The sequence below is a fragment of the Danio rerio genome, chromosome 4, assembly GCF_052040795.2.
Source record: "Danio rerio strain M-AB ecotype USA chromosome 4, GRCz13ab, whole genome shotgun sequence".
NCBI classification, from domain to species: Eukaryota; Metazoa; Chordata; class Actinopteri; order Cypriniformes; family Danionidae; genus Danio; species Danio rerio.
The window spans coordinates 75,725,814-75,740,414 of NC_141024.2; the positions used below are offsets into that span (position 1 = coordinate 75,725,814).

Here is a 14,601-nt window from a genome sequence, read left to right on the forward strand (position 1 = left end):
TTCTTGTGATCTTCAAGACACTAACTAGTTTATTCAGGTGTGTTTGATTAGTGTTAGAGCAAAATTTGGCCCTCCAGGAGCAAATTTGTCCAAACCTGCACTAGATGAAGCCTGTGTGCCATTAGTGGAACGTATACCAAACTTTGAGAATCACTGCTCTAAATCCTATACATCTTAAAAACCTAAAAAGAAAATCACAACCTTACCCTTACTAGATTAAGGGATGAGAAGCAGACTGCCAGACACAGAGAGGGACGCCACTGAATCTCTGGTAAGGTATAAGGGTGCTTTCACACCTGCCTTATTTAGTTCGGTTAGTTAGTTAGTTTATTTATATAGCACATTTTTTACAACACAACATTGCCCAAAGTGCTGAACACAATCAATACTAAAAATAAAATCTACATCACATATATATAACAATTAAAACATAAGGCAAACCCCTCAACAAAAAAAAGGCTCAAATACTAAAGAACAAAGATGGCGTTTCAAACGTTTTTTAAAAACAGGTAGAGTTGGAGCATGTCTGATGTGGGGTGGAAGCCCGTTCCAGAGTTTTGGGGCGACAACAGCAAAATCCCGATCCCCACTTCGCTTACACCGGGACCTTGGTATAGATAGAATAAATTCATCAGAAGAGCTCAGTGACCTACCAGGATTGTATACATGTAGCAGGTCTTATAAGTAAGATGGTGCCAGATTGTTTAAGGATTTAAAATCAAAGATTAATAGTTTAAAATCAGCCCAGAGAGTCCCTGTCAGAAGTCTCGCAGGCGCATTTTGTACTAATTGCAATTTATTTAGGGCATTTTGACTAATACCCACATACAGGGAATTGCAATAGTCAAGTCTGCCAAAAATAAAAGCATGGATCACCTTCTCAAGGTCATTAAAAGAGAGAAACGACTTTACTTTTGCCACAAGTCGTAAATGGAAAAACCTGGATTTAACAACTGTATTTACTTGTTTGTTAAATTTCAGATCACTGTCGAATTGAAATCGTAAGTTTCTAACAACAGTTTTTTGATAAGTGGAAAGCTCACCAAAACCTGATAAATGCAGAGGGTTAGGATCGCCAAACCAGCTCAGTTTTTTCTTCATTGAAATGTAAAAATTTGACTAAAGCAAGGTCTTAACCTCGACTAGACATCTCATAAGGGAGTCAAGCCCCTTTTTATCCCTACTTTTGAAAGGGACATAAATCTGAGTGTCGTCAGCATAAAAATGAAAAGCCACCCCAGAGCTGTCTCCCTCTTGAACTCTGCCCCTCTTGAACTCCCCCCCCCCCAAATACACCCTCCACTCTTCTCTAACTTAAGGCTGATTTATACTTCTGCATCAAAGACCAGCGTATGCTACGTTGCTGACGCATAGCCCTTCGCCGTGGCCGTCGGCATCGCTGACTTGCACCTCTCAAAAAATGTAACTACACGTCGCAATGACGCGTAGCGCAAGCTCTGTGATTGGTCGGCTTGGTAGCGCTGACAAGTCTGGGCGGGACCGAAAGCCGCGTGAATGGTGGGAGCCTGATGGAGCGATTGTTTACAAGTGTGGAGTACCGTGAAGGAGCTCCTGATGAAAAGTTTTGTTTTGTGTTTACCTCATAGTTAAAGTTGTTGCACGTCCGCCGGTTCCTGCCTCAAAATGAGTGAGTTTAAGCCACTTGTACATTCAGGAAGTGTTCAGGAAAAGCAACACAGCAGCGAAGAAACTCAACACAGAGGAACATTTACACCACACTGCCAACTAGCGCTTCGGAAGTGTTAATGCAGACCAACAGAGACAGCAGCAGAAGTATAAATGCACAGATACACGCGTTGCATGCGCCGTGGGTTACGCCGGTCACTTCACGCAGAAGTATAAACCAGGCTTTAAACTCCCCACAGTCGCTGCACCGTTTAACATTTGCACATTTAATATTTTGCACATATTCACTGCACCACATTACACTGATTTACTTATTTGAACTGTACACACCCACTGCACATGGACATTTGTAATTTTGTACACACCCACTGTACATACATTTGTAATTATGTTTATTCATCTGCACACTTCTGATTATTATTAGCAACCTGCACATATATTCATATATTGTAAATCTGTTCATAGCTAATACAACCTGTATATAATGTCGACAGTACATCCATCTGTAAATATCACTATAGTTTTTCTATAACTGCACTTTATAACTTATACCTGTATCCTGCACTTGCTGCTATTGCACTGCTGGTTAGACCTAAACTGCATTTTGTTGCATTGTATTTGTACATGTGTAATGACAATAACGTTGAATCTAATCTAAAAAGCTGACCAAAATAGCGTACCGAGAACTGCTTGAAGAGGTGGTCTCGGTACGCTTTCAAACGAACCCTCGAGCGGGAATTGTGTCCATGTTCATTTGCACCAAAGTGTGTTTTGTGAATGTTTCATTTCTGTGACGGTATAATTATTGAGTCCATTTCAAGAGGCCATCATTATCAATGTTGAGTTCTGAATAACCCTAACCACCTAAACCTTTCTGTATCTGTGCTTTGAGTGACATTAACCTGTTTGAGAGTGAAGCCCCTTTCCCATTGGTGGCTTTTGGCTCTTTCTTTTTCTTGCAGGAGCTGAGGGCCCACGGGTGAAAGAACCTTTTTGGTGGTGGTGCTGCTGTGCCAGAGTGTGCTTGTGTGTGCTTGTGTATGACTGGAGTGTGGTGTGAAAGTGTATGGTGAATAACTTTCACAGGTGATCACTCTTGTGGGTGGCCCCAGTGCTGTGAGTACTGCCTCCATTTGAGAACATTGATTTGACAGTATGACATTGAGTATTTTCTGTGTGCGGGTTGAATGTTAAACACTTTCAGTGCCTTTCGTAAGTAAGCCCTCTAGACCTGACTGGTCAAAAGGACCTATTTTAGTGTTTGTCTTTTAAAAAGAATTGTGAATACATTTTTGTATTTACTCGTGTCTCCTGTCTGCTCCTTAAACCGTATAAAGAGATGAATCTGTGTGACCTTTTATATTTTTCCTGGGTTTGAATCCCAGATGGCGTAGTCGATATCAATTAAATTGAGATTAGTCGTTGGGTTGTGGTTCAAAGTGAGCTAACCCCTCTAGCACCTTAGCTTCGCACGACTCTGCTACACATGCAAAGACATCAGTTAACACAGCCACTTTCCCAATTCTTAAATCATAATCAAATCATGAAAAGCAGTTACAGCTCTCTTTAAACATTAGACACAAGACATTTTAAAGTATTCAGAGTTGTCATTATAGCCATATTACAAAGAGAACACACTTACAGATTTCTGACAAAACCTTTTATTTATTTATTAATTACTTTCCCTATTTTAGAGGTCGGCACAGTGGAATGAACCACCAACCAAAGGCAGACTGGCCACAGGGAGCACTAGGACAGTTCCCAGTGGCCTGATGGTCAATCTAGCCTGCTACCATGAACTCCTGACTCCTACACCTCGTTAACCAACCCAGGCTCATTTTAAAAACGTAGTCCCATGGACGTTTCTGGAAACTGCAAAATTTGTCCCGGAATTTTGTTTTCGCCAATCTGCGAGCGGCCGCTCTCAAATCTCAAATGTCTCTTGCGAGTGCTGTTTGCGCCTGGGCTGTTCTCGCGTAAACCCACCAGAAGGCCGCTGTCGTCGGACCGTCTGTCCGACTGACTGAATGATTGACCGGGCGACCGGCAAATCAACTGACCCACCCTCCTCCTTCCCTAAACCCAACCAATTTTACCGATTTGACCCGCCCACCCACTTCCCTAAACTAAATCAACGTTTTACAAAAGCCATCCAGAAAAAGAAAAGTCCTCGTCTGATTTTTACCATGTTTTCAGATTTGTTGTTCCCTCATTCATTTTACTTTTTTGATTCTGTTTTTGTCTTTCCTGATTTCTGGATCTGCTCTTCCCCGGACTCGAACCTGGTCGTCATGGTCAACTCCTCTCTGCGTCTCAAGTCCGCCGACGTACACGATAAGCTAACTGGACAAACTGGTTGTGGCGGGAAAGTTCTCCACACAGAGGTAAGCGGTCAGCCGGTAAGTGCCAAAAGAAACGCTGTCATCCCGCCCCGTAGCATTCGCTTAAAAAAAATCAAATGCAGCCATACGTACCTCCGGCTACATAATTTGCAGTTTCCAGAAATGTCCACGTTTTCAGGATGAGCCTGGGTTGTCGTTAATCCCACCTTCCCCATGCTCTACTTACCAATCCCCCCCCTATGTTTTTATGCCTAAATGCATTGAGTTGCTGCAATGTGATTGGCTAAATAGAAATTTGCGCTAACAAGCAGTTGAACAGGTGTACCGTATAAAGTGACTGGTAAGAATATAGGATTTTCTTTGAGGCAACAGTATTAGTAATTTATTATAAACAAATTAATAATAATTCGATTTACAGAGCTCTGGGTCCGCCCAGTGCATATATTCAATAAATTGTGAAAATGACAAGTAATAAAACAATAAAGAGTTAATTCCTTTATATATATATATATATATATACACACACACACACAGTTGAAGTTGGAATAATTGAATTATTAGGCCCCTGGTTTTTTCCCCCACTTTCTCATTAACAGAGAATATTTTTTATAGCACATTTCTAATCATAATAGTTTTAATAACTCATCTTTAATAACTGATTTATTTTATCTTTGTCGTGATGACGGTAAATAATATTAGACTAGATATTCTTCAAGGCACTTCTATACAGCTTAAAGTGACATTTAAAGGCTTAACCAGGTTAATTAGGGTAATTAGGCAGGTTAGGGTAATTAGGCAAGTTATTGTATAACAATGGTTTGTTCTGTAGACTGTAAGTAAACATATAGTTTAAAGGGGATAATAATTTTGTCTTTAAAATGTTGTTTATAAAATTAAAAACTGCTTTTACTCTAGCCGAAGTAAAACTAACGTGACCTTCTCCAGAAGAAAAAATATTACAGGAAACAGTGAAAAATTCCTGAATCAGTTCAACATCATTTATATGAATGCAAATTCAAGAGATATCTGAAAAAGAATACATATTGCGCAGGAGGCCTAATGATTTCTCCCTCGACTCTGGCTGTTTCTCAAAATGCGTTCTTGTCTATACTTGCGTTCTTGTGTCCTCGTAAAACGTCATCAACCGTTGCCGAAGTACTGTTCCTATTCAAAGTTCACAGCTTTCCAAGTAATGATGAAGTTCCCGGATGTGTACTCGCTTCGCCCCTTTTGCCAAGGATGCATAGAGGTGACTTGTGCGAACTTGCGAAGCTCAGGTATCCCAGAATGCCTTGCAGCGAAAGCTAATGGTGGAGGAGAAAACGTACACAGTTTAAAATACTCCTTTACTGTGTCATGAAATAAAGTTTTAGGAGTTTTCAGGCGAGAATGTAGTTGTTTTAAACTCGAATCAGCAGTTTGTTTATATAGGACAACTTTGGCGATGTGCCTCAGCTTAAGCGGACTCTGACCCCCAGCCTATCAGCGGGAGCTTCGTCATCATCTCCCCCGCTGAGAGCAGCTTTACATCAGCTAGTCCATCTCGGATGTACCGCTGGATCTCATTTGTCCATTGTAGTTAAAGCATGATATTTACGTGCACATCTAACGAACAGTTTTTGGTCTTTTAAATCTATTATTTGTTATGCGCTGTATTATTTTGTTACCTTTTTGTAATTGTCTGTAATTGTTACCGTGTTGTACGAGGTTTGACTTTGTTTACAAAATTGCTTAACGTTATCTTTATTTCTTATTTTTTATGTCTTGTACGTTATCCTTGTTTAATGTCCATTGTAGTTTATTAAATCTGATAATCAAAGACACGAGACTGTGTATAATAACCTACTTCACTTCACATTTGTAGTGATTTGTGTTTACATCTTCTTAAATCAAAAAATAGATGTATAATATTACTATAATATGAATTATAAGGCTGCGCTTTATATAATTAAATCATTTTATTTTTAATGTACAGTGAAATCGATGAATCCATGGTGAGTTAGGTGCCGTTATGAAGTACACTGCTGTTCCATTTAAAGAAGTACCCGACTTGTGTTCTCGCATCCTCTGTAGTTCATTCTTTGAAGTGTGAGATTGGCAAGTCTGAACTTCCAAGGACGCAAGTCCGAACTTTGCGTACTTGGTATTGAGAAACAGCCTGTATGTAAAATCCAAATATACATGATTTTCATATACTGGCATATATCAGATTGTGTTTGAGGCGGAGGCGGCCAGCTTTGCCATGCATCATGGTTGCACAAACTCCTCCTGCTTCCTGTTTCTTTCTGAGAAACACTGTGCTTGTTTAGATTTATATCAGAAGTGTGAAAGCACAGCTGAAAACAGGATTTTGCTTCTGGTAAGACAATACCTTACATGCTTAAAAGTACTTATTATATTGGAGTTTTCTAAAGTAATAATGGATGTGTTTCGTTTATTTGGTAACAAGTGGACCTTGTTTGGCTTTTTTAAATGTAGGTGATGTTGATCATTTTAAACTTGAGCTGTGTTTTTTTCATTGTTTACACATGTGACCATTACACCTCATAAATTACGCTAGAAAGCAACACAAGACTACGCGTTAACAGCGTCTACAATACACAGTTGAACTGCAGATTTTGCACTGGTTTTACACTAAAACACATCTGTTAATGAACAGTTTCTGTATTTTGTGAGTTTGTGGTTGATTTCCAGTTGTGAGTTGCATTGTGGGATTGTGGGCATCTGCTTTGACGACTTTTGATGTTAATTTAACTCTACAGTTTTACACAGTTGACTTTTAGGCTTCGTTCACACTTGCAGGTCAGTGTGGTCCAAATCTGATGTTTTTGCTCACATGAGTCTCAGATCTGTGTTCGTGTGAACAGCCCACACCGCATGGCATCTGATCTTTTCAATTCTGATTCGTGCCACTTTCATACGTGCTATTAAATCTGATACAAGGTTGATGTTTTGCAATTCGACTGCAGTGTGAACAGGATATTCATTTGACTTTTACGTCATCTTTTTACATAAATGCCAAATACGCTTTATTATCCATCATCAGCTAATAAAATCTAGAAATATAGAAAGTATCAAAAAATTTGGCTTTATTATGATTTTGTACAGGTTGATTTGATACTCTGAAACTGAAATTTCGACTGTCGGAGCCATGAATCCTTCAACGATTGTCATCCAGCTTCAACAACCGACACAAACAGCACCGGTTGTGACTGGGACCAGTTCTTCTGTGCCTGTTCACATACAGCATGCAGCAGGAGTTTCACCTCTTCAAGGAATTCAGGCTTTTCTAAAAGGCCAACCAAAAGCCCTCGGGGTGAGAAATAAACCCAGATAATTATTTTTGATGTCAGTATATTTCTTACACTCTTCTCTCTTTATACTCACAGGCTGTCCAGATAATTATTGGTCTCTGGACTTTCCTGTTGGGAATCGTGTCAACAGCCTTTGCCTTCAGTGGTATTCCTTACGGGGGATCTCTGATAGTAAGAAACAATCATACAGTTCAACATGTTGTCCTAGATAACACAAGCTACAGTGGGTAATCAGCCAGAATACATCTTACTGTCACATTTACAGACACTAAAAGAACATGTAAATGCTTTGTGCATATGTTTATTAAGTATCTCGTATTGCCACTAGAGGCAGCACTGAACACACAAACAGACTCCCTGATCTGATATGGAAGACATTGGTGAACAGAGTTGCTTTTACATTATTTTGGCACACAAAAGTGTTCCTGTTCGTCTGATTACCGTTGAAATGTAAAGTTTTGACAGTGTTATTTGTTCCTTTTTCAAACTTTAAATGTCTCTGCATTATCATTCTTTATGGAGGATGAAGGAGCTGTTAGGTTAAAGTGGGGTCTGCCCATTCAGGGCCTAGTGAGGGTCAACGTTTTGCCGTTAAACAAACTCTCAAATGCACAACATACAAGACAAGACAGGACTCTGCCACCAAAACAAGAACTGATAAGACCGAAGTGGCGGAATCCTCACAGGTTTGAGATCACTTGCTAGTAGCTATGGCTTTTGATTGGTTCCCATGTGTTATAGCAAAGTTCTTGTCAGTTGTCCAATGTAGTTAGTGTGTTTATATCCCCTCCATTTGCTTTAGCTCTTTGTAAATTATAGTTAGTGCTGAATGCATTTTCATGAGAATTTCCTCCGACAAACCACAGTGATTACACCCACCAGCTCACTTTATGCTGTGGCCAGTGTGTTTGATAGGTCTAGTGAGTAACTTGGAAAAATGCAAATGCATTTAGCGGTTGAGGAAGTGGTTCATGCGGCAGTAAACTGTTCATTCTGGTTGAGTACCATGTATATCTGTATATATATTTTCCAACATAAGCTGTAAGTTTTGCTCTTCTCTCTGTTCTCAGTACATTACTGCAGGCTCGCTCTCCATTGCTGCTGAAACCAAAATTAATTCACCAGCCGGTTTATGTCTGGTATGTACACAACACTTGTTCTTTTCATGGGTCTAAACACTGGGTGCTTGTAAAATTTGGTGGGTAAGGATTTATGCATAAACATCCTCTTTTCTGTGCTAATAGAGTATTGAAAGCAGACTTTGCAATATTTAAAGATTTGAAACTCTTTAGAAAGAACCTAAACATGCCATTTTAATCAGACCAACTCTAGATGGTAGTGGAATAATAATAAAAGACTCAAAAATGAAAACTTTAAATCAATAGTCCAACTCTCTAACCACATTAGGCTACAGCTGCCCCGGTACACTAGCACAGCGTTTTATTTAAAATAGACACACAATGCTTAGGATATCAGGGTAAACTATTTTTCTCCCAGTTAAACAGCCACTAAAACTTTTTTTGTAACTCAGTAGGAGTTGGTGAATTGACGTGTTGTAAATTCTGCCACCCTATTCTCCTGTGCGGGTTGAATAGAGTGAGCTGAAGTAAACAGTGTTGATCATAACTCGACACATTTACTAGCAAATGTTTAGTGATCAGACGGAAAACGTTCTACAGAGAGACTTTCCATGTAGTCACTTTATCACACACATGGGTCTTTAGTGCTTAGACCTTATATTTTCTATATTTGTCAAATAATTTGAATCACTTTCCACATAATCTATCATCTGCTTAACCACAGTGTGTTAACACAACATGATACAAAACCTTTCTATTTCTGTGTGTCTACTGTAGGTGAGAGCTTCCCTCGGGATGAACATTTTCAGTGCTATAGCTGCGGGCATTTCCATTATTATGCTTTCAGTACAATTGGCTTTAGGATCCATCCATTATTACTGCAGAGACTCTTATTGTTATGATAATTGGGTAAGTGATCAATTCTTGTATTGATTTCATTTTTGTATTGATGTTTTATTTTATAATTACAGTAATATCTCTGTGTGACTGGTGCTGTAAGGAGGAGTCTGACACGGAGGGATTCACTTGCAGTATATTTATGAAAGTTTAATAACAATCACACAATACGCAGTTGCGTGCGAACTCACATCAAACGTAGTTATAATGGGTCTTAGGGCAGCTGGCTGTCAAGGAGTGTGATAGCAGGCATGCGTCACAGGCAGGCGGCGTGGGTCAGAGGCGAGATATCAGGCTGGCTTCAGGGCAGGCAGCATGAATCAAAGTCAAATGTACAAGTAAGGTTCAAGCAAGGCAAGGTCAATATATGTAGTCCAGGTAATATATTTACATTTAGTCATTTAGCAGACGCTTTTATCCAAAGCGACTTACAAATGAGGACAAGGAAGCAATTTACACAACTAAGAACAACAATGAATAAGTGCTATAGGCAAGTTTCAGGTCTGTAAAGTCTAAGAAGGGAAGTATTAGTAGTATTAGATTTTTTTTTTTTTTGGTACAGTTAGTGTGATATCCAGTGAGGCAATTGCAGATTAGGAAGTGTAGTGGAGACTTAATAGTTGAGTTTTTAGTCGTTTCTTGAAAGTAGCGAGTGACTCTGCTGTTCTGATGCAGTTAGGGAGTTCATTCCACCAGCTGGGCAGATTGAGCGTGAGCGTTCGGGAAAGTGATTTCTTCCCTCTTTGGGATGGAACCACGAGGCGACGTTCATTCACAGAACGCAAGTTTCTGGAGGGCACATACATCTGCAGAAGTAAGAGCAGATAAGAAGGTGCAAGGCCAGAAGTCGCTTTGTAAGCAAACATCAGAGCTTTGAATTTGATGCGAGCAGCAACTGGCAGCCAGTGCAAACGGATGAGCAGCGGAGTGACATGTGCTCTTTTAGGTTCATTGAAGACCACTCATGCTGCTGCGTTCTGAAGCAGTTGAAGAGGCTTGATAGAGTTAGCTGGAAGCCAGGCTAGTAGAGAGTTGCAGTAATCCAGTTTTGAGAGAACAAGAGCTTGAACAAGGAGTTGAGCTGCATGTTCAGATAAGAAGGGTCGGATCTTTCTAATGTTATAGAGTGCACGGGAGATCAGGCAGGGAGATAATGCTCAGTAATGTCAGACAGGGCAGAACAAGACTTCGCACAGGGCTGAGTGTGTGAGCTGCTTATATGTGTGAGCGTGGTTCATCAGTGTGATGTGTGGCAATCAGTGTTTGAGCATGATGTAATACTTAGAAGTCCGGTGATGGTGACCTCTGCTGGCCAGCGAGGGGAATGACTGGGACCAAGTCGGTGACAGGTGCACTTGTAAAAATCAAACGTAATCTGCACTCATCTGTCCAATGCTGTCCAGAACTTATCAAGATATTACTGTTCATTTACACTGGATACAAATATTGAAAATAAAGGTGCCATAGAATGCGCTGACACACTGTTTGAATTGTTCTCTGATATCTTCAAGGTATGTGTCTTGGGTACGTGCAAAATGCCGACACCTCCCAGATGGAAATCTAATATCTAGCATGCTGAATATTCCAGAGCAGACGGCTGACTCGACCCCACGTGCGGTCAGATGTTATGACGAGCCAATGAGAGGGCATATCAGCATGAGCTTATGTGTGCTCAGGAGCTCAAAAGAAACGTCTGTGATTGGCCAGAATGGGCATCAATGCACTCGTTTCATTCTGTATTAATACGGACACAGGAGTAGGCTATATTAACAGTGGGACTATAATTCTGTAACTAGATTATTAAAGTTTGTCGAGACAAACTTTGAGGCTGGCTTGTGAAAGCCTGTTGGTAATAGTTTATTTAGTTTAAACAGTTTTAAAAAAGTATAGATAGATAGATAGATAGATAGATAGATAGATAGATAAAGCGGTGTTCAATAGATTTTTCTTAATGTTCATTAAGTATTTCTAGCATGTTAAAGTACTTAGCTAATCATTATTAGCATGTTGCTATAACACTGCAGCATGACAATATTAATCTGGGCCTCTATAATGGCAGTCTATGGGACAGTTGCTAGGGTGCAGTATCTGGTTGTTAGGGAGTGGCTAGAAAGTTAAAAGCTAGTCAGTTATTGGTAGTTTGGTTGTCTGAGTTAAATGAGCTCAGCCATTAGTCTGTAGGACAGTCTGATGCAGAGTTATGAGCTCTCAAAGTTTGATCCAATGTAAAGTCAATGACAGTCTTTTGAATGGAAGTCTATGGGACAGTTTCTAGGGTCCCAAAAGGGGTTACTAGGCCGTGGCCAGAAAGTTCAAATGTCATCAGGTATTGGGAGTTAGGTAGTCTGAATTAAATGAGCCCAGTTAGAAGTCTGTGTGACAGTCTGATGCAGAGTTATGAGGTCACAAAGTTTGGTCAAATGTTAAGTCAATGGGATTTTTCCGATGGTCCCGGGATGTTTTTCGGAAAACCGAAAGTCGGATCAGTTGGAAAAGATATAGCACACCGAGTCAGACCAGTTTGAAGGTTTGGTGTAAGCTTGGTGGTCATAGCTCAAAAGCTCTAGGAGGAGATGCGTTTTATTTTTTAGTCTCAAAAGAAAAATAGGATAACAGTAGTCTGGCTTGCTACACAAGCCAGCCCAACTATTAAATGACCATACTGGTCATTCTGACCGTTCTCATATAAAACATCAATATTGTTATGTCATATTTACATTCAAAACTTCTACTGAGATATCAAAAGTTAAGCTTTGAATGTCTGTCAACATATTTTATGACTGAACTGCCCTAAAGTATTAGCTTTGTTTGGTAATACAGCCTATAAATATATAGTTAAGATACTAGAACAAGCAAAAGTTGTGGTTTGGTAGATTGATTGAGCTGTTGGGAAACGAGTTGTTGTCAGATCATGTAGTGTGTGACCCCCTCTTGTGGATCATTTAGGTTGTGTTGCGTAGTGTGAACACCACAGTGATTAAAATACACAAAATCAAGTCATCTATTGTGAATGGCACAGCGATCTGCCGATGTTTCAAATCCTGTAGTGAGAATTATGCTTAAAGGGCTACAGATTCTTGACTTCTCTTTGTTGTTGTTGTTGTTGTCCTTTATGCTCATGTTGAATGTTCTCTAAGACTCTCCGCTCAGGAATCAGTGGTGTGTTGCTGGTATTCGCCATCCTTGAGTTCTTCATCTCCATCTGCCTATCTGTGTTTGCCTGTAAAGTTACCTGCTGCTATTATCCTCAGGTGAGAAATACATCAGCTGAACCCATCAGATAAATTTAGGCATAAAGGATAAAGCTACTTTTAAAGCTTGAGGTTTCACAATAACCAACAAACCCAATATCTGTCTGTAATTCTTTACTCTTAAATGTTCATACCCTTAAAGTCCATGTGAACCAGAAGTTGCTGCAGACTTTTATTTAAATATGATGACTTATTTAATAATTTCACCATTTTGATTAAAGATTGCGAAGACAATTGTCTGTTGAGGCGACAGCAACCGATCTCCTGCGTCATGTTACCTTAGGATGAAGAGGTGTCGTGCACGAAAGTGGGGAGCCGGGGGGGTGGTGAGTGGGGCGGGGGTGTTGCAGACGACAGCAAAGAGAGTTGGGGAGTCGCGGAAGAAAGCGTAAGTGAACAGCGGACGGGGGAGAAGGGTGGTTGAGGAGGGGGATCGGTAAAATGAGGTGCCAGATCAGATTTCAGAGGTTCCAGATCCGACGTGTTGCGGCACAAATTAAGCCCTGCCTATCAGCCAGTGCACACACAGAGTTTCATGACAGAATTGTTCACTTCAAAACTAACAATGTGCGCTAGCAAAATAAATATTGTAAATCTGAATTTCATGCAGACCAAACAGAAACCAATGACAGGTTTTTATTTTTGTTTTGTTTAATTCCTCCAATCTCTGTTCTGTGTTCACACACAAACCACATTACAACAATTGAATGAATGATTTGTTAAGTAAAAATCCACAAAACCTTTAATGTGTACAGTAAATGTGTGAGGAACTGGGTAATGGGGGAATAATTGTTGAAAACTAATCAATAACTTAAGCTGACCATGTACATTTTATCCTGCAGATTCCTGTGGTCAACAACCCTTTAATTCAACGCCCTCCTGCAGAAAACCCCCAACAGTACATTCAATGTCCTCAAGAAATCCCAGAACCATACTTTCAACATCCTCCTGCAGAAGCTCCCCCAGCGTACACTGAAGGCAAATTAATGTGAATCGATAGGTAAAAACGGGGCTTTGATCCTGTGAAGATTCATTGATACATTTATTCAGGAGTATTTTTGTCTGTTTTGCTACTACCTATATGTATTTGCTACCTAATTGTTATTTGTTTACATACTGATAAATTGGATTTGCTTTATCAATAGCATTGTCTGTGTCTTTCTTTGGCTCAACACATGTAAATGCAGGAAAGCAGATTTTGGTTTAGCAACTGATCACGTGATGCAACTGAACGTTGTGATCACACTGGTGTGATTGTAGGACGCAAAATTCCTCCAGGATCAAATTTGCCCACACCTGCTCTAGAAGAAGCCTGTGTGCCACTAGTGGAACATATACCAAATGTTGGGAATCACTGCTATAAATCCTATACATTCAAAAACCTAGAAGAAAATCACAACCCTACCCTTACTAGATTGAGGGATGAGGGGCTGACCGCCGGACGCAAAAACGGACACCACTGGTATCACTACTGACTTTCTGGTAAATTTTAAATCCTCTTTTCAAAGTGAGACAAGAGGAAATTAAAAGTTTGACAAAATGTTTGGGACTGGAAGTATGTGTTCTGTTTCAGTGTGTTTCACTTCATCTGTGAGCAGGAGAGTGTGTGCCTCGCTTATCTTTCTGCAAGGCCAGAGACTAGATATAGTCAGACGTAAAGTTATTTGAGAAAGAATATGTTAGAGTAACAGACTGAAGTGAGGTAGATGTGGGGGTACAGTGCAGTGTGACTCTAGAGTATGGGTCACCAATCTCGTTCCTGGAGGTGTGTTACCCTGCAGGGTTTAGCTCCAACTTGCCTCAACACACCTGCCTGGATGTTTCAACTATACCTAGTAAGACCTTGATGAGCTTGTTCAGGTGTGTTTTTTAAGGATTGGAGCTAAAATCTGCTGGACACCAGCCCTCCAGGAACAAGTTTGGTGATCCCTGTTTTAGAGCCATTAAGTCAGAATTTAGACATGACCGAAACACAGAGGAGAATTATTGGATGGCTAACATAAAATAGGCAGAGATGCCTTTAAAGTAGTTGGCAAACAAGTATGATGTAGGGCTGTTTGATGAGTGTGAA

General features: G+C 40.1%; 1 protein-coding gene and 1 long non-coding RNA gene across 3 annotated transcripts; both read left to right on the top strand.

The window, feature by feature from the left end:
* Nucleotides 1-2,247: 2,247 nt before the first annotated feature.
* LOC147845320 (uncharacterized) lies at nucleotides 2,248-5,805 on the top strand. The gene is made up of 3 exons (XR_015484550.1): nucleotides 2,248-3,615; nucleotides 4,018-4,117; nucleotides 4,551-5,805. It is a non-coding gene; the product is annotated as an uncharacterized LOC147845320 (long non-coding RNA).
* Nucleotides 5,806-6,307: 502 nt separating this feature from the next.
* ms4a17a.6 (membrane-spanning 4-domains, subfamily A, member 17A.6) lies at nucleotides 6,308-13,674 on the top strand. Of its 2 annotated transcripts, NM_001083012.1 has the most exon segments (7): nucleotides 6,308-6,348; nucleotides 7,098-7,305; nucleotides 7,379-7,474; nucleotides 8,374-8,442; nucleotides 9,160-9,291; nucleotides 12,417-12,530; nucleotides 13,373-13,672. In NM_001083012.1, coding segments are annotated over 6 exon segments (726 nt in total). In that variant the 5' UTR covers nucleotides 6,308-6,348; nucleotides 7,098-7,140; the 3' UTR covers nucleotides 13,523-13,672.
* Nucleotides 13,675-14,601: the final 927 nt, after the last annotated feature.